Source organism: Crassostrea angulata, chromosome 8, assembly GCF_025612915.1.
Source record: "Crassostrea angulata isolate pt1a10 chromosome 8, ASM2561291v2, whole genome shotgun sequence".
Taxonomy (NCBI): domain Eukaryota; kingdom Metazoa; phylum Mollusca; class Bivalvia; order Ostreida; family Ostreidae; genus Magallana; species Magallana angulata.
This window is the reverse complement of record NC_069118.1, coordinates 50,599,493-50,619,379: the sequence shown is the minus strand read 5'-3', so window position 1 is coordinate 50,619,379 and position 19,887 is coordinate 50,599,493. Positions and strand designations below refer to the sequence as shown.

Here is a 19,887-nt window from a genome sequence, read left to right as displayed (position 1 = left end):
CACTTGTTCGTAAATATGTTATGATGATAAATGAACCTTAGATTCATGGTCGGTATTGAACATTTTGAATATCATTGAACTGATAGGCGTTTTTACTGTCAATCTGTACATAGAACGTTAAAATAAAACACTGTGTCAGAGATATTAAGCGTTGATTTCGATAACATGTAAAAACTAATATCTGCATTGTTGCTGAAAAATAGTGTTAATCAACATAAAAGATGGATTAAGACAAGAATTTATGGCTTTGTGAAATATTTTTTCTAACGAACATATTTTATAGCATATTTGTTAAAGCAATATGAACTGTATTTTCATGCTAATTCTTTTTTTGAAAGTGCTATTTTCTGCAGAAATGACAAAAATATAATGGTTTTCAAAATTTCTGTTAGACCTATTTTTGTTGGAAAAGCTATTAAAGAAGCCTTTATTGAAGCAAAATTGAATTGTTGTCGTCCTGTACAAATATAAATCCTTCCTCTGATAAAAATTATTGATTTTTTTTTCAAATCTTAAATATCATAAAAGTTTAAGTTACAGGCAGTCGTATCATTCTAGCAGGTTTTAGCAGCAAAATAGAATCCTGAAAATACAGCTCATATTGCTTTAAGTTGATAACTACTTGCTGTATTATATCTGATTAATACTTTTTTATATCAATAAATGTAAATGTAAAAGAAAAATGTATCAAAGCTGAAAGGTGATTATTTTTTATTGCGTTGCTTGAATTCACATTTGCTATTAGAAGGGAAGAAAAATACAACAATACAGAGCTCAACAACAACTTTCTCGTAACAGTAACGTTGTTATAGTACATGAATAACGAACCTTAAAGTTCATTTTCACAAATTTAGTTCATAAGAAACCAACCGTTATTGACCACGTCTTTCCAGTATCACACATTCACATTTGCTAGGGGTGAGGGGATACAACACGATCTCCGTAACCTTCCATAAGATTTTGCTTATTTTGATTTAGTGTAAGTAATTGGTTTCCTTTTTATCTCAATTATCATAGTAATTGTATAAAACTCGATCCGCTTCCCTTTTCATAAACTAGAGGTATCGTTATTGAACGAGTTATCCTCTCCTTATACAATTTCCGGTTGGATTAATAATTTTTAAAATCGACTTTTAGGCCAACACGTTATTATCACAGCATCAAAGTATGATCGTAATCCTTCTTTTAAAGATGATATTCACTTAAATTCTTCGTAACCCTTAACAATATCTGGATACGGGTATTGTCGAGCATTAACGATCCCTAATTCTTCGGGTTGAAGAAAACGAGGAAGCAGGTAAGAGGATTGTTTTTTATCTCTGACAAAACCTGTTCATCATCTTCATTGGTAAGCAAATAATGCATAAGAATGAATTTTTATTTCAAATATATTAAACATACTATCAACAGAAGAGAAATGAAATATCTTTTAAATCTTAACATATATAGTAATTAAAAAACGAAGAAAAAACAAAAATGCGTTGTCAAATGGAGCCATTCAATACGCCATCCATCAGAATTGAAAATCGTCATCGTCAGACCAGAAGAATGCATCTTTGTAGTATGGATTGGTCGTAGATGATGTTACCCTCTTTCTGGAGGCAGGAACGACGTTCTTCTCTACGTATAACGGAGGATAACACACACCGTCATTCCGGAGATCCTCCTCCTTTGGATAGAACCTTAAGTGCAGGAATATCAATTTAAATGTACATGTATTTAAACACGTATTCAATGATAACTGTTGAAATTTCAATTATATATGTTATTTAATTTATTACGTAAGAATTTAATTTAAATGAGTATTAATTTTTTTTTACCTTTATCAGATGATGTGAAAGGTTTCCTTTTCTTCTCTGTAAGAGGATCGTGTTGGCTAGAGGAACCTGAGAAAGACATCAAATAAAACTATGTAGGTAATAACTTTATTTAACCTTAACATTTATAGGAGAACTTGTTACTCGGTAATAACATATTACGTCTCCTAAAGTTAATGAAATAATGTACATTTCACAGGTAGTACCTTTTTTCCTTGAAAGAAGAACGAATTTTGGATGGGAAGGGCCTGACCTGAAGCTGTGGTTTATCCTTCCTGTCCATTTGTCATTTGACTTCACAATGATCACTTGAAATGCATGTACCTATGGTGATTGCTAAAAACTCCTAAAGATTACAATGAAACTGGTGAAGTTTTGAATCGGCTGTTATTTTTTTTATTATATATATGTATAAACTTTTTGCAACATTTCTTTTTAATTTCATTGAAATCCAATTCCATTTCTTAGTATGCTGTTGTAAAGAATGTTTTCATGTCCATTCCTAATATGTAATATACCTGTAAGTGAAGAGTTTGTCTGGATCCCACTCCATTAACAGTCTGTAAACACTATCAAGACTGCGTGCCTGCAGGTGCTGTTCCTTGCCAATGCGCAAAAAGTTGTCACTGGCTATTTGGTTTCTGGGAAATTCAAAGTCCTCACTGTCTAAAATGATTTTGCAACCAATAGAAGTGCCTCCATCGCTCAGACAATTGAAACGGCTTCCATCGCTCAGGCGGTCTACATCTGATTAGGATTTCCCAACAGTGTTTCCTAAATATTTGTTCAACACTAATTTTTGTGCTATTGTTATTGTAAAGATATTTAAATGTTTTTCCACCTTTTAGTTGTTTTCCAAAAACAAATTTCAATTATAATAACTTACCTGGTGTAATATCCCAGTCAGATAACTGGGAGTCTGGAAGGCAGGCCGAAGTGTGGGGTCATGTACTTGTATGTCGAAGGCTTGTCTAGGGGTAAACAGACTTAACAAGGTCGAAGAATGATGTATAGACGTCCCACTTCACTGCTGACCTCCACATTATCTCTGCAAGGTGTCCCTCAAAATGGTTGATCTTTGTTTTAGACATCCTCTTGAAATGGCCCTTCGCATGTTTCCATGCTCCCTCGATATTTACGTGTATATGTACTTCTTCCTTCTGACGTGTCTTCATGTTAATGTATGTTTTCTTGAAAGTGTACTTGGGTGTAACTGTGAAATGTTCATACCCTATGTCTAGAAAATTAAGATAACCATCCATCGCTGTATATGGTGCTTCCAACTTCCACATGTCTTCGTATTATTCGAAGGAGTGTATCCTCTGTGCGATCTCCAACTGGATACAATATAAGCGTGTTGCTCTCTCTCCACCATTCCAAATATCCATATATGTGTGAAAAGAATTTTACTGTATTAATTCTTAAATCTATGCATATTTACTGTCATTTATTGTTATTATACTGTCATGTACATAGTTTCGTACTTTAAATACCAATTCTTTTAACACATTTTTTTGTTCCAAGTTGCATTTAAGTATGTGTACTAAGACAAGTTTTTTTTATATTAACATAGAGTTTAAAACAATAACATTTGTTTTAAGTTACCTTTTAACCTCGATTAGGGTCACTTCTTGGTGTTTTACGCGTCTCCAAAATAGGGACTCGTTGATCTCTACTGTCCCAGTAAGCCTCATGGTCTTAATGTGTAGTTCAAATATTTTCTTGGAGTTCCCTGATAATGATCCCCTGTTAACATCTATAGATTTGTAGGCAACCCCTGAAAATCTGGCACATTGACTGAGAGAAGAACCATCCAAGTAATTCTTTATGAACAGGGTGATGTCTTGAAATGTCAAGTTGCTTTTTTTCGAAGATGGAGTTGTCTCTACAAGCCCTGGTGTGTAGGCGATTCACCGTACATCCACCTGCGCCTCTTGATGATGATTTCAGAACCATTCTCCCTTGACACCCCTCTGTGTTGCATGAATTTGTCGTCGCCAGGGGACCATGCATTCTGAACCACTGGTATACTTCATCATCTGATAGCATCATAATCAAAACAAAACTACCATAGATAGATAGATAGATAGATAGATAGATAGATAGATAGATAGATAGATAGATAGATAGATAGATAGATAGATAGGAAATGGGGAAAACAAAGAAAATATATGGTTTGACATATTTTAAATTCTTTTTTGCTTTGAAACATAATGCCTGGGCCTGCCATCCAGGAATTGATACTGTCCCATTGCAACATTCCAACCGTACAGTTTGTAATTCCTACCACTTTCGAAGAGTCTGAAAATTTAAATTTGCTAATACTGTACCAATTTATTAAAGATTAATTTACTTTAACGCCTGCCTTTAAATCGTTAATTTACCTGAACAAGGCTGAAAAATGGTTCTGAGCAGCGCTGTCCCGAGCTATATGCATTGTTTGAACCCACTTCATGAAAGTCGTAGGATATAATCCTTTGATGTAGACAAATGTTGCAATCAATATCCTCTGAAAGTGTTTCAAATTCTGTGTCCAAATTAGACGTCTAATGAAGAGGGGCCATTTAGCTGGTTCAATATCTGTGATATGTAGTTACTGAGAAAAATGCGACAGAAATTTTCGTTACGCACAGACAGACAGATAGACCGAAGAACAGACAGACACACAAGAGTAAAGCAGTATATCCCCTTTTTCTTCGGAGCGGGGGTATACTTACGCCCTGCGATTACAGAAAATTATAGAAGTTAGTTAGCCAATAGAAAAGACATTTTGTCTGATAATACTGTAAAATTTAACCAAAATAATAAAAATACAGTTACCAAACGAACTTTACAGTTCCGATACACGAAAACGATCCTTTTTCTGATGAAAATATAATAATGATTGGCCACGATGAAAGAAAAAATGGGAGAAATTTGGCGGCCAGATTTTATTTCACAAATTCCCTGTTCGAATTTCGAGGGCATGATATGCAGGGGTGCATTGTTTGGTTCGGACCTTAAAGAACAGCGTTTTTCTGAATGGGGTTATATTTTCCAGTACGATAATGGCCCAGTCCATTGCACTAAACCGACGGTCGAATACACTAGATCTCAACATAATATAATATTTTTGGCTTTGAATTAAAAGAAAACTAAACCAAATTTATTTGCAAACTCATTCCAGGAAATTCATAACATTTGGTTTGATATAACCCCCAATTTGGACAAAGTTTATACTTCTTTACTAGACGAATTATGCAGATCATCGGATAAAAAGGCCATCTCTAAAACTATTAGGTGAGTTTGTGTAAGTTTTCTGATGTGTTTATGTTACTTTTAATTGCATGGTTTGTCACAGCTTGCACGGCGTGACCAATGCTGCAAATTGGTTTTTTCTGCGTTTTTCGAAACGTGACGCCATTTTTACGAATACTTTTTGCATGACTCTGTTATCCAAAACGTTCATACCGTGTCTCACTTTGCTCATGTTCATGTGTAGCTTGCATAGTATTGCCTTATATTATTATAGAGAGAATATCATTTCATTCATGTGTTTTCAAATGACCATTCATATGTTATTTATTAGGGTCTTCCGTTTCCAACGGAAGACCCTTTTGTTTTTCTACGGTTTCTTTTTTTTCTTATTCTTATTATTAGGGTCTTCCGTTTTCAACGGAAGACCCTCTTGTTATTCTATTGTTTTTTTTTATTATTATTATTCTTCTTGTTTTTCCTTCTGACTTCTTTTCTGCTTTATATCTCAAAAACTATTCAACCAATTTGCAAGAAATTTTCAGGGATTATTTTAATTTCTTGTCCCTTGAAGCCTTCAAACTTTTAGTCATTAAGTCACTTCCGGTTTCTAGTTACGTCATTTTAAAAATTTTCAAAAAATGATTTTGTCCAGCATTTTTCTCGTAAACGGTTTATTATAAAGACTTGAAATTTTCTGTGATTGTAAATCTGCGGATTGACTTATGGCAAATGTACAGAAAAAAATATTTTTTCACTTCCGGTCGAAACCGGAAGTGAAACAAATTTTTCGAAAAAATGAATTTTCTGATCAAATCAAAAACGAATATGTGTTTTGTAGAACTTATTAAGCTGAATCTAACACTGAAAGCCGTTTCAAAATCGGACGATGCATAACTGAGATATCGGGGTTTAAAAATTGATTTTTCCGGAAATTTTGATTCCGCTTCCTTGGTTTAAAAAATAGCGTAATATTCAAAGTAAAATTAACTCGTACCAAAAATAATTGTTAAGTCGTACTTCAACACATTCGGATTTTTTTTGTTAAGTCGTTCTTGAAATCGGAAATGTTTTTGTTAAGTCGTACTTAAAATCATTCGTATTTTGTTAAGTCGTACCAGGAATAATTCGATTTTTTCATCTTTTTATTTTCGTTACTCTTGTTGTTGGTTTAAGAGCTCTGCTTATGACAGGAACTTCCAGCTTTACTTCTGACATTAACGGAAGACCCACTCGTTGCTTTGCAACGAGCTTTGCTCTAGTTATTATTCTTTTTATTTTTTTTCCAACTCAATTATTTCAAAAACGCTTGCATCGATTGCTTTGATATTTTCAGGATATATGTGTTTTTGAAAGATCTCTATGATATGAAAAAAATATTTGATGACGTCATCACATTCGTCAGATATTGACGTTTTTCACGTTTTAAAAAGTGATTTTGTCCGGAGCTTTTCTCCTTTTTGATTCAAGATAAAGCCACGAGTTTTACAGGGAAGGAAGAACTACCATTTTACTTATGACATAAGGCTGGAAACTCAATTCGGACACTTCCGGTCGAAACCGGAAGCAAAACCATTTTTTTTTTCAATTTTCATGTTTTTTGATTTTAAAGATTTAACGTACGTATCTTACAGTAATTTTCATGCTGAGTACGAAACTGAAATCCGTTTAAAAATCGTACGATGCATTACAGAGATATCGGGGTTTAAAAATTGATTTTTCCGGAAATTTTGTTTCCGCGTCCTTGGTTTGAAAAAATAGCGTAATGTTTATAGTAAAATTAACTCGTACCAAAAATTATTGTTAAGTCGTACTTGAACATATTCGGATTTTTTTTGTTAAGTCGTTCTTGAAATCAAAAAGGTTTTTGTTAATTCGTACTTAAAATCATTCGGATTTTGTTAAATCGTACCAGGAATAATTCGATTTTTTTCATCTTTTTATTTGAGTTACTCTTGTTATCGGTTTAAGAGCTCTGCTTCTGAAAGGAACTTCGAGCTTTACTTCCGACATTAACGGAAGACCCACTCGTTGCTTTGCAACGAGCTTTGCTCTAGTTGATATATATAATCTAAATTATCGTAATTGTGAAAATAATAAAAATGTTTACCATATAAAACAACTTAGAAAATATATTAGCATTTTTGAGTTATTTATCGTTCCAGTAATTTAAAATATTATAGTTTTCAAAGTAAATACATATGGTGTTGTTTATTTATAGAGTCACACCATATTCAACTGCATACATGTACTAAATGTACTAAAAAGACAACAAATACCTCCCCCCCCCACAAAAAAAAAATATATAAGCAACCTTTTTAAAAGCACAGATTAAAGACCCATGTTACAAGTGTATGAGACTGTAGGTGCTGGCACGATTTAGATGGAATTGTTATGTATTGGCTGGGTGTGCCCGGTGTGATATAAGGTATGGGTGCGAAAACGCAGACATATTTGGAGAATCATTATTAGGTGAACTTCTATATTACATAAAGAAAAGTTGTCTTTAAATGTAAATTAAATGTATTCACTTTTTAAACCTAAAATATGTGGCCTTTTTTTTTTTACTTAATAATAGTTCATGGCTTGAAAACCAAATTTAAAATCATAATTAGTGCATAATAAATTGTCTGACGTCATGGCGTTTAAAAGGTTTAAAAGTTGCCTTCTCCGAAACAGTGCACACAATGGGAGCAAGCAATATCAAGATTTTTCATAAAAAAGATTAACTGATGCATGGTTAATGTGTCAGCATTTACATTCAAATTTGATGAAAATGTTATATGGGATGTAATAAGCAACAGTGAGCACGAGTTTTCAAGTAAAAGGAATGTACACTATGCACGTGTGTATTCCTGATTTAATAATAGATTTCCATATTTGAACGGTGGATGGGGGGGGGGGGGGGGTCATCGCAACAAGTTGGTTCATTGTCTATAACGGTAATGTGAGTAATAATTGGTATTGGATTATCATCATTACCAAAGAATCATCAGTTTAGATTAAAACAAATATATATTCATATAGCTGGAATATTTACTAGAGGAACTAAATCGCCGAAGCGGGGTGTAACGTAATTTTCGAACACTTGGGCGATTTCATTCATCTTGAAAATGGTACATAACTCACCGGTTTCTACTAAATGTAGTTAAAACAAGTGTGTGTGTTATTAGATTTCTTTCAAAACATTCGATCCAAAGTATATTATATGTAGTTGTTACAAAAAAATGTCAAAAAATTCATATGACCTCCTCCCTATCGGATCAAGATCTCAGCCGTTGCGTGAATGGTAAAGAAGGACTTCGTGCCATAATATCTCTCATTCATAGTTTTTGCGCGCCGATTTGTGGACGGGTCCAAATTGGGATCATGAGAATACTCCAGAGCCCACCGTGTGTACACATTACAGCCACGTAGCATGGGGGGAGGGGGCTGCCTCTCCCCAATTTTATTGCAGCAGACACTTTTTATAACTTTACATATTAAAAAAAAATTGAAATATCATGGATATACCCCCCCCCCCTTTCTACTTTTGTCGGAGCATGTAGTAATTTAAACTGGAAATAAGGAATTCTAATTGAATTGAAATGAAGTTACAATTAGGATTTTCTCTCCTGATTTTGTCTTGATTGATTGTCAAGATGTTTTGAATGAAGCTGCCCCCACACACTTTCAAAAACAATGCTACATGATTGAATATCCTTTCATATTTTCTAAAGTTGGAAATTTTAAAAGAAACACAATTTAAACATTTAACTGTTTTATCTTCCGCTGTCAAGCTTACAAGTAAATCCTGATATAATATGTTCATTCCAAATATATTTTGAATTTATGAAATAATTTAATTTCAAGTGATACACATGAACATGCAAAAGATCGAAGATAAGACTTGAATTTCTTCTTAAAAATGCACGTTTCGTTTTTGAATTTATAATCATCAGCGAAAATTAAAATTCATTTCTTACAAGATAGTATAATTGATACATGAACATGCATGCTTCCATTGAATAATTTTTGTGTTGTCAGGCAAGCTTTATTGAAAGCTATTACTTGTGCAAAGCTTATAATTCCTTTTCACAGAGAGCATTTTCGTTATTAGAGCAGCTCTCATCATTCCATTGACCATTGTTACACAATTGCAAACAGTCCTCGTTGCCTCCACCGTTCGGCTCACCGGGAAACCAATGGGTAAAGGTCAAGGAGTTGTTGTTTATCCATTGAAACATGCCCTCTCTATCCAGGTCACTGGCTCCAACCCACAAATTACAGCAAAGATCACCGTTCGACACACATGTATCTAAAATGATTCAAAGCCTTAGAGAATAAGAAATATCTCATCTTTAAAAGAAACAGTGAATCTAAAAAATATATTCGAAAACTGATACGTCATGTACAAATATTGCAGAATCAACTGAATCTCAATGTAAATAATGCACACGTTTATTAAATTGCCATTGCTAATGTGATATGTTGAATAGAGTGCAGTAGATACCATAATTTTCAAAAGATATCTATTGGCTAATACATAAGGGTATCTAAATCAAAGGTAAGTGTTATTGGTTTTTGTTGATTCTTTGTTTCTCTGTGATCAAATCATTAAAATGTTTATTTCTAAAAATATTTTAAGGAACACCCGAATTAAGTGCAAACAATTCATGAATAATTCACATAAAACGTCTGATATAAGGATTTGAATATCTATATCATTTACCTGATTTTCTCTTTCTGTCAAACATTAATTATGATTGTGATAATAAGATAAATGATGCTGATAATGATGATGATGGCAGTTTACCTGGATTCCATGCAGGTAAAAATGTTTCTTTGATCCAAGTATTTTCCATCTCTGTCTCAATGATAGCTAAATATCCGCCTTGATTTTTGCAGTCGTCCTGTAGTTTTTTGTCATTTTTGATTAAATTGTAAAAAAAAAAAAAAAAAAAAAAAAAAAAAGGTAAATGAGCTCAAATTAAGTTATAGCGATTTTTTTTACCTACATATTTAAAGGTAACCTTATGTATGTTTTGGGTCATAAAATAACAACTACGTTTGTAAATTTTTAAAAAAAAATATATAAAAAGAGGCATTGACGGTCACCTGAGTACTTTGGCTCTTGTTAGGAAATGCTGGGGAGTCTCAATTTTGGATTTTAAGCTTCATTTTAAAGTTTTAACACCATTCGGTGATCCCTTTAACTCTAACTCCCGCTTTTTATTATTTGATAGTTGAGAATTTCATAAAAAGGAAAGGAGGGGGAACAGTTGTGTATGTGAGGTATCTCTAGTTATTTATAGCTCCAGGGGTAAAATAGGCTTACAGATAAACCGTTAATGGTCTTCTTTATTAAATATTTACAGTTTCGATTAAATGTACACAAAGATATAATGCAAAGAAAATTAAAGTAGATTTTCCAAAAGAGATCACATTCCTACTTTAATAAAGCATACAGCTGCAGTGACAATTTACCATTTAGTTTTCTAGATGAAGTTAAAAAGTAAAATTGTTAACGGCAGACGCATGGGCAACGGCAATAGGTTACCCAGGTAACATATAGATACAAGTGCACTATATGACCATTTTTGCCAACGCTTTCCCTTAGCAGAGGGCCTCAACCCGTGAGTCCATTGGGCAGTGAACTGCACAATGAATTAAGTTTACCTCTGAAGACCGTAGAAGTAAAAAAGAACTCAATATAAAAATTGGTACATTTTCAATATGAATCCTTACGTATGAATTTCCTAATTTAAATAAAGGGCGTTTTGGATACTGTAAATTCCTTATATTACTCGAGTACTTAATTCCGCGATCCCGCTGGTTTGTATCAAATCGCGAGAATATAAAATCGCGAACGCTGAACTTTTCTCCTTATTAGTCCCCTACCGGTTTCACCGGAGGGGACTATAGCTTTCCTCTGCGTCCGTCAGTCCGTCTGTCCGTCCGTCCGTCCGTCCGTCTGTCTGTCCCACTTCAGTTTTCCACACTTTTTTTTTTATGCGTTTGAGGAATAATATGAAACTTGCTGAACAGATTACCTCCCACAACTGTTGAAATAAAGAGGAAGCTTTCTTAGATTTCATAAATTTTCATAGTATGGCTATATAAACCCACCCTACGGCCTAAACCCCTGACCAAGTGGGGTGCTGAACTTCAATATTATGGTAGAGGTATTCATAGCCACTCATTTAGTTTTTTTTCTTTTTTAAAACTATGCAAGGAGAGATAATTATTTTCCAAGATTTAATCAATTTCAGTCTATGACCATATTGAAACCCCACTCTAGGGGCTGAGCACCAGACCCAGAAGCCATGAATATCATAACTTTTAAAAGGCATTATGAACATCACATTCATACATTTAGACTAGTTGCATGTAATATCATATATAGATATGGGAACAGAGAAGAACATTTTCTAAGATTTAATACAATTTCACCCTGGGGCTGACCCTCTGACTCAGAGGCCTTGAATGAAACTACTATGGTAGAGGGCCTTTTGTACATCATGCATTTAGTTTTGTTTCCACTTGTATGGAAGAAGAGAAAAAATGTCTGGGTTTTTTTTTTAAATTAAAATAAACATATATTGCCCCGCTTATGAATCATCTTGTTGTTGGTAGGTCATAAATTTCACAATTTACATTTATCTTTATTTACCCTACATATATATGCTTCAAATAAAAAAATGCTATTGACTAAGTATTTTTCAAGAAATTCAAAAGTGTAAAATTGTTAACAGACAACGCACGACGACGGGCGAACACCAATAGCGATACGTCACTTAAGTGATTAAGGTGAATCCTCAAATGTTAATTGGTTTTTAAAACATATAAACATCGAGCAAAACCAAAAATCTGCATCAGTTCTAAAAACAAAATCAACTTAAGAAAAATATAAGCGATTTGTTAACCTTTAATTGTAAATTTACTACCTTTGCTTCATTCCAATTAGCGAATGTCTGCACATAACGATAACAGTGGCCATCAAAAAGGTGCCATCTTTGGTCACAACCTGTTGAAACAATAGTATAGTCACAAACTGTGAACATATATAAATCCATCAGTATGTAATGTTATACTGTTACAGTGAATGGATTACTAGTATATATTTGTTGTCTAAAATATTAATCGCTTTACAGGAAAGTGACAAGTAAATTTTTTAATGTTGTTGGATATCTTATCGTTTTGTTAGTCAACTGAAATGAAGCAATATGTCATTTTGTTTAATAGTATTGTTGCTATAATGCCGATGGAATTTTTAGTTTCAAAAGTAATTAACTTTTTCACCCGACTGAGATATTGTGGAAAAAAAATACAAAGCACTGTGGCAAAGCAATTTTAAAAATAATTTCAAAGTGCGTTAAATTTGGGACCAAATTAACCCACTTTGAAAAAAAAATTCTAAGTGCGTTAAATTTGGGACCAAGTTAACCCACTTTGAAAACAAAATTTCAAAGTGCGTTAGGAAGCTACATCACCATTTTTTAGTATCGAGACACTTAACGCACTTTGAAAAAATATGTATAAATCATAAGTTCTGGAATTTAAATCCTAATTTGGTGATAGCAGGATGATTTGTTTACACTTATGAGTCTTAATTTACCATCTTTCAGAACGGGGATGGGTGGGGGTTACCAAAGATACCGGTCAATTACCAGTGTATCATTTAATTGATTATAGGAAGAGTGTCTCCTACTTCTTCTTTTTCCTATCAAAACATGTACATGTATGAAAATCAGCAACTTGGAGTAAATGTTTATGATCGGAAAAATAAATACGCTTTGTTGTAAAATAAGTACAGTAATACTGAAAAAACAATAATTTCTCCAATGGTATATTAAAGAATATATGAGTGTTTCAACATAAACCCTCTTTCAAATTCTAATCAAATATATCATTTCATTATTTAAAAAATACATGTACATTGACAAACATTAAATTATTATACATTTCAAAATAAGCATTTGGGTGTTGTGTTATTTTCTCTCGCATTGGTCCTCTAAAAGATCATATTGTTTTTGATAACCATAACTACATTGTAACGTATCCTTTTATTAAATCATGATTGTTTATAGAAACACATGCAATTGAAGCCAGTTAAAATATGATAACATTAATGTATCTCCATTATCAATAAATAAAATTCATCATCTCCATTATCAATAAATAAATTAAATCATTTTCGTCTCTGGCATACCCTAATAACCAGAAGTGAATTTATTGCATACACAAAAAGGGAAAACACAGTTGCTTAGAAATACAGTTTGTCATATTTGGATAATTCAGATCACCTAAGTTGTTCTTTATGTAAATTGTCAAACTACGTAAGCTTATAAGATAAGAAAACGATTCTAATCGAAAAACTGTTTATCAAGTTTGCTGAGAATGCAATGATTTCGATTTCAAATGTATTCCATTTAGCTAAACAAGGTTAAAACAATCATTTATTGTATATAAAATTATACATCATTTTGACTAAATCCTGAACATATTTTTTTTTCAAAGTGCGTTAATATTGACCATATCAACGCACTTTGAAAAAAAAATTTTACTTGGTCCCAAAATTAATGCACTTTAAAAAAAAATTTCAAAGTACGTAATTTTTCAAAGTGTGTTGAAACAAAGCACTCAGTTAGCCCTTTTAATAGTATCGTTGAATTGAGCTTAAAGGTATTTTAAAATGACTCAGCAGACGACAATTAAAAGAATTAACGTATATATAGCGAGTTTGTGAATGAATAATCAAAGTAATAAAGTTTAAGACTTGGTATTTTTTTCTTTTTCTGGTATATATAGCCAGTTTGTGAATGTATAATCAAAGTAATAAAGTTTCAGACTTTGTATTTTTTCTTTTTCTGGTTGATATAGCCAGTTTGTGAATGTATAATCAAAGTAATAAAGTTTCAGACTTTGTATTTTTTCTTTTTATGGTTGACATTCATATTTCAATTGCATTCACGGATGAATAAGATTGACTACCTTTTGTTTGCTCTTGCACATGCTTATTAAAATTTAAATGAAATGACGTATTTTCAAGTCGCTGATACTCACCAGGGATTACATAATAGCAACGTCGTTATTTAAACGTTAATTGGCAAGTTTTTTAAAGGTATTTCATTTGCATGATTATTTGGAAATTCATCAATATTACAAAAGGTTTATTCAAAAGTTAAGTCACGCTCTTCTCTTAGGCGCTACATTACAGATACTGATACACCAAAATATTTTATTTCAATTTGAATACTTTATTGATTTTCATTATAAACAATTACACGTTACAGATAACAAAACATTTCTAAAAATAGAGAATAATGGAAAAGTGAATGTACAGAGGTACTTCAATTACCGGATTACTTAAATTAACTGAGTGTCAATTTAGAGTGTCCAGATCAAAGTCACTCAAAGCTAGTGACAGGGCAAAGGGTGTCATGTCCAAGGGGAACATTTCATACGGTGATATTTGTCACTTCCTCCCGATAAACATGCCCCCATGTTCCGAAGAAACGTACTGCTGTGGAACCTGGTACTTGTTCCTCCTCGGCCCATTTTGGAATTTGGTAGATTGCGCTTCCAATTACTAGTAGACTCGAACCGTTCCCTTGAATCACTTGTCTTTGCCTTTTCCGGTAGTTCTTCCTCTTTGTCACGTACTGTTCTACTTAGATGTTGTATTTGTTCTTCCAGCTGCTGAATTTCTTTGTCTCCTTTCTGTAACTCAACCAGCACTACAAAATGGCGATATTCGAAGAACTTTGCTTTTGGAGTTTGGTGGTCATAAACTTCACGCAATATGTTTATTTTCCGCTTCGCATCATCCAGCTGATTCTTAATAAGCTCTTCACAGAATTGAGAATCTTGAATCTTGGAAAAAGTAAGTTCTGCCAGTAGTAAGCGTTTTTCGTTGAGAACTTTGATCCTTTCTCTGTCGCGTTGAATTTTCTTCTCAGGTTTTCTTTTTTCTGTTTGTGTCGCGCAATCTTTTCTCTGGGTCTCTACGACTTTAATGGCGTGAACGTCACTTCGGCGGTAAATTTTCTGTGTCTTGCACATCCGTGCAAAATGTCCATTCTTACCACATTTAAAACACACAGCAAACCGTGCAACACAATTCCATACGTGATGAGCAAGTCCACACCTTCTACAAGCAGGATTCTCTTTATGTACGAAATACTGCGTCGGGTAACTTACAGGCGTAGTCCACGCTGGTCCATACGAGCACTGGTACGAGTCCATTAGGGGGGATTTAGGTGGGAGGTACTTCATGGGATAGTGTATCAAGCTAAAAAATTGATAACCCAGATTCTAACACCATTTCTGACCCACGGAAAACGTAAAAGTCGATCGGTATTCGTTTTACAAGATTTATTAAAACTTCACAAACTTATTACAATATTCTGCGAGGTCGGGAGTCGGTGGTACGAGCGCCTTGACCGTCGCTCTCCAACTGCCGAATAATTAAACATGGCAACAAGTACATCTAGATAACAAAACAATAGAGAATACTGGAAAAGTGAATGTACACTCTGTACATTCAATTACCGGATTACTTGAATAAACTGAGTGTCAATTTAGAGTGTCCAGATCAAAGTCACTCAAACCTGTTTGGACGGAAAGTACCTGTTACTAAAAATAGCTTCAGGTACCTATAGCTATCGCAATATGATTTTCGAAGCCTGGATACACTGTACTGCTTTTATAATAGTGTCTGTAAGAACTGATTTGTCATAAATTCGGGAAACTCTGTGTATATCAGTAGTTGATATTCTGAACCGTGAAGTTCAAGCAGAATGCAATGGATCTTAGTGTAAAAAGAGTACATGTATAGTGTTAATGAAGAGATCTGTTTAGAATCAAACAAGATAATTCTAAAAAAAAAAAAAAAAAAGAATAGATACATGTTACTAAACCTCTCTATTCTGTTCATGTTTCAATTTAAGTGAAAAAAATTACTTCTTAGTTGATTCGATCCAGCGACCACAAAATCAAAAAGACCTCCGCGTTACCACTAGGCCACGCATCTAACATTTTTAGCAGATGCATTTTCAATATGGCTATATACATGATTGTATAAGAAAAGACACTAATTGAAATATTTGTCTAATTTTCAGTACGAAGACCACGTTAAAACAAAACTAATTCAATGTAAACTTGTACAACAATACCTGTAGAACATAATATTAATCAGATGTCTTTGGTTTTGAGTGGTTCAAATAGTCAAATATCCATATTTCTTTTTATCTTATACTAACTACTTTCCTATATATTCCTAACAAAAACTGAATATTTTAATGATGTCGTGTAAGATAATTAAGACTCTTAGAGCAAGGTAGTCCACCATAACTACCATATTTCATATCTAACAGATTGGAGGTTTGATCACTGAAATTTTAGTGTGATTTTAAGGAGTTTATTAAATAATAAAGATTCACCTTTGAAATCTTTCAAAAAAATTCAATATTCATAAAGTTATCATATGTTGAAGTTAACATTAGAGTCTATGGGGAAAATGCATTTTTAAATATATTTCTTTAGTACAAGTTATCTTCTAACATTTCTCTTGGTTGCAAAAACTTTCCCTTTCTTCAAATATGCTAAAAATTATTCATAGATTACCATACATATTTTCAGAAAATGATTTTTTTAAATTTTCCTAAAGGGCAGACAACTTTTCCAAAAAAATTTCACTGCAAAAGGTTCCTTTAATTGAATACAAACATACACCCAAGTTTGGTTTATGTCAGCCTCACAATAGCTTTGAAATATGTATTTGATGTAGTATAGATCATTCAAAATTGTTAAATTTGCCTTAGTTATGGATGGACTACCTTAAACTAAATAGTGTATAATATTTAAAATGTCTAAGCAAAAGGCTATATTTGAGGCCAAATCGTATATTATTAAGTGCACTATACCTCTTTCATATCATGCTACAAAATTGAAGACCGTGTGTAGCGGACATAATATGTAATTATCATATCTATTCTTCTAACCTGCTTCAAAATCACATTGATGAAATTTATATTCTAACGTTGATTTATTATAATCAACAATCACGCACATTTACGCACATACCGTTGGCCCCAGTCATGATTATGCGTTTGCGTTTAATTGCAATGTATTTTGTGATTAAATTATAAATATTAAGTAAAATAGCAAACTTTATGTTTAAATGCTAAGACGTAATACAAATTGCTGTTTGACTCAAATGATTGCATTGAAATGCAATTCAAATTGCGTTTCATTGCAGAGAAAACTATTTTCTTTTAAAATAGAATGAATAAGCTTCTTTATAACTTACGCCTTTTAAATTTCACTAAAAATAAATGTCATTATTCTTTCATTAAATTGTTATGAGAAAGATTGAAAGTTGGGACAGAATGACAGATATGCACAACATATTCAATCAAAGAAAGTCAGAAGTATGTTTTAAACTATTGACTACAAATGGACTTACAACTTGAGCTGACAGCAAAATATTCCCATCCGGCATCTATGCGACTAAAGTTTACAGAACTTTCGTACAGTCGAGATCTAAGAATATGGCACGTCCCCGTATTTATGTGAAATAGCACCCCAGCACAGTACGGGGTTGCAAGAGTGCATAACATAGCACAATGTGATATGCTTACTGTGCCTTTTGTGTCTATGTAGTATAAACCGCCATTGGTTGGCAAATGGTTACTGAATGCCAAATCCTTTACAAATGTTTGATCCTTGTACGCTGAATTTAGACCACCAAACAAGATGAAAAAACAGAACAGCGGAATAATACTTGGACCGTTTGAAAATGCAGCCATGGTTTCCTCTCCGACTAACGTGGCTGCAACTAATGGTTTTGTCTTGTTTATGATTCTAATACTGAAAGACAATTATAGGTGCTTGTTCCCGAACGATAGTTAAGAGAAAGATAATCGAAAACAAGCTAAACAAGTTACGACAAGTCTTTTAAATATCTCTGCGTTTGCTAAACATACTCAAAGTTAACAGCAGGTCTGTAGCTCCTTGTGCGTATAAGAATCGGATGGACGACTTCGGAACTACAATGCCTTCCATAATAAAAAAAAAACACACTGCAATTTACAGCGCATAACATTCTTTGGACAGATTAACCTTATTTACACGCAATTCTGTGAAAAATAGCACCATAAAATTTATATGCAATTTACTACTGATTGGGATTATCTATGAACTGATTCAAGAAATGGGAGGACTATCACCCTCATCCTTAGAGCTGTCAAGGACACTGAAGGTGTCTTGAATTTTATCCTCCTTCTATGCGTCATGAGTGGCAACTGGTTTACCATGTAACTTGAGTTTTGAGAATTTTAATTTAAACATGACCTGAACAGGTTAAATGGATTAAACTAATGCAGTTTTTTAGCAGCATCTCGAATTTTTTCATGAAGAAATCACTTAGTATTAGTATGTAAGAGCGGAATGTGTCCTAAAATATGACCTTAACATGTTGGCCTTTTTGCTTTTTATATATAAAAATCACTTTTAAAACAAATATATTCAGTATAAAATTCAATAGTTTTAATACTCCTGATAATTAAATATATCTTTCCACCAAAGCATTTATTAATAGTTTTCAATATTTACTGTATCATTTTCAAGAATTTGTCTTTATATTCGTTTATGCAATCTTCATAAATTAGCTACTGTTTAGTTGGTTGAACAAAGGTTTTTTTTTTTTTTTACCAAGAAACTCTGTTTTACCTAATTATTTTTTTTTTAGTGATAGTCTGGAGTTTGTTTCTATGAAAGCCCATTGAGCTCATTTTCGAAGGTAAAAAAAATATTTTTTTCGCAAATAACCGCGAAACTTCCGCGATATAACGCGTTACTTTCGCGAAAAACGCAAAACATTCGCAATATAACGCGTTTCTTTAGCGAATTATTTCGAAACTTAAATATAAATATTGTTATTTCATACAAGAACCCCTATGAAGAACAACTATTAAAAACAAAGATATTGATATAAAATAAAACAGACAAATAATATTATATAAAGATGTTAATGAATCCGATTTAACCTTATACAAAATGATTTAAATTCAAACGTAGGAAATCTTTAAATCTTTGTACTGTTTTTTAAAAGACATTATGCAATGCGCTTTTCAAATTCTAATGGGTGCTGTATTATTGAAAATGAGGCAGCAACATATTTTAATTATAACAATTTTAATTCGAACTAAAAGTTTTATTAAGTATCATTTTAGAATTTAAAGGATATCATTGTTCAAAACGTTATAATATACGTTATATCGCCGCTACATAGATTAACGTCTAGTTTAAAAGAGATAAGTCAAACTGTGAATTGAAATTTTTAAGCTATTGTTCAAATCTAGATGAGGTAAATTCTTCCTCTAAGTTATCACATATGTCATATGAAAATCAATACTAAGATTTTAAAGGTTTCCGACGGTTGAATTTATATCAATTCTATAAGAAAAATATAATTAATGAATGCCTGTTCGAACACAGGGTCGGCGAACAAATGAAAATCAAAATATGATGCTCAAACTTATTATCTACTTTGGACACATAACATATAAAAATGTTATAAAAATTTATCAGATTTATTAATATCTATATGTAAATAAGATAATATTGTCTTCATGAATCAACGTAACACGGATATTAAAATAATAATGAATAATAAGTATTTTATGATTTAAAACTTAGAATTCTAAGTTTTAAATCATAAAATACTTATTATTCATTATTATTTTAATAAATGTGTTTGTTTTCAATCTTTTTTCTTTAGAAGGGTTCTTGCATGAAATGACAATATTTATATAATGGTTTCGGGCTAATTCGCGAAAGTAACGCGTTTATT

General features: G+C 32.6%; 1 protein-coding gene and 2 long non-coding RNA genes across 3 annotated transcripts; 1 reads left to right on the top strand and 2 right to left on the bottom strand.

Moving 5' to 3' along the window:
- Nucleotides 1-1,595: 1,595 nt before the first annotated feature.
- Nucleotides 1,596-3,877, bottom strand: LOC128161393 (uncharacterized). Its single transcript, XR_008240365.1, has 5 exons — nucleotides 2,704-3,877; nucleotides 2,336-2,591; nucleotides 2,024-2,163; nucleotides 1,821-1,886; nucleotides 1,596-1,682 (listed from the first exon to the last, which is right to left on the bottom strand). It is a non-coding gene; the product is annotated as an uncharacterized LOC128161393 (long non-coding RNA).
- On the top strand, nucleotides 1,607-2,093 carry LOC128161394 (uncharacterized). Its single transcript, XR_008240366.1, has 3 exons — nucleotides 1,607-1,709; nucleotides 1,830-1,916; nucleotides 2,021-2,093. It is a non-coding gene; the product is annotated as an uncharacterized LOC128161394 (long non-coding RNA).
- Nucleotides 3,878-8,607: 4,730 nt separating the features above from the next.
- Nucleotides 8,608-17,895, bottom strand: LOC128161523 (lectin BRA-3-like). Its single transcript, XM_052824819.1, has 4 exons — nucleotides 17,500-17,895; nucleotides 11,978-12,057; nucleotides 9,847-9,943; nucleotides 8,608-9,348 (listed from the first exon to the last, which is right to left on the bottom strand). The coding sequence occupies exons 1-4, from the start codon at nucleotides 17,840-17,842 to the stop codon at nucleotides 9,113-9,115; spliced, it is 756 nt and encodes a 251-aa protein (XP_052680779.1). The 5' UTR covers nucleotides 17,843-17,895; the 3' UTR covers nucleotides 8,608-9,112.
- Between the last annotated feature and the right edge of the window lie 1,992 nt (nucleotides 17,896-19,887).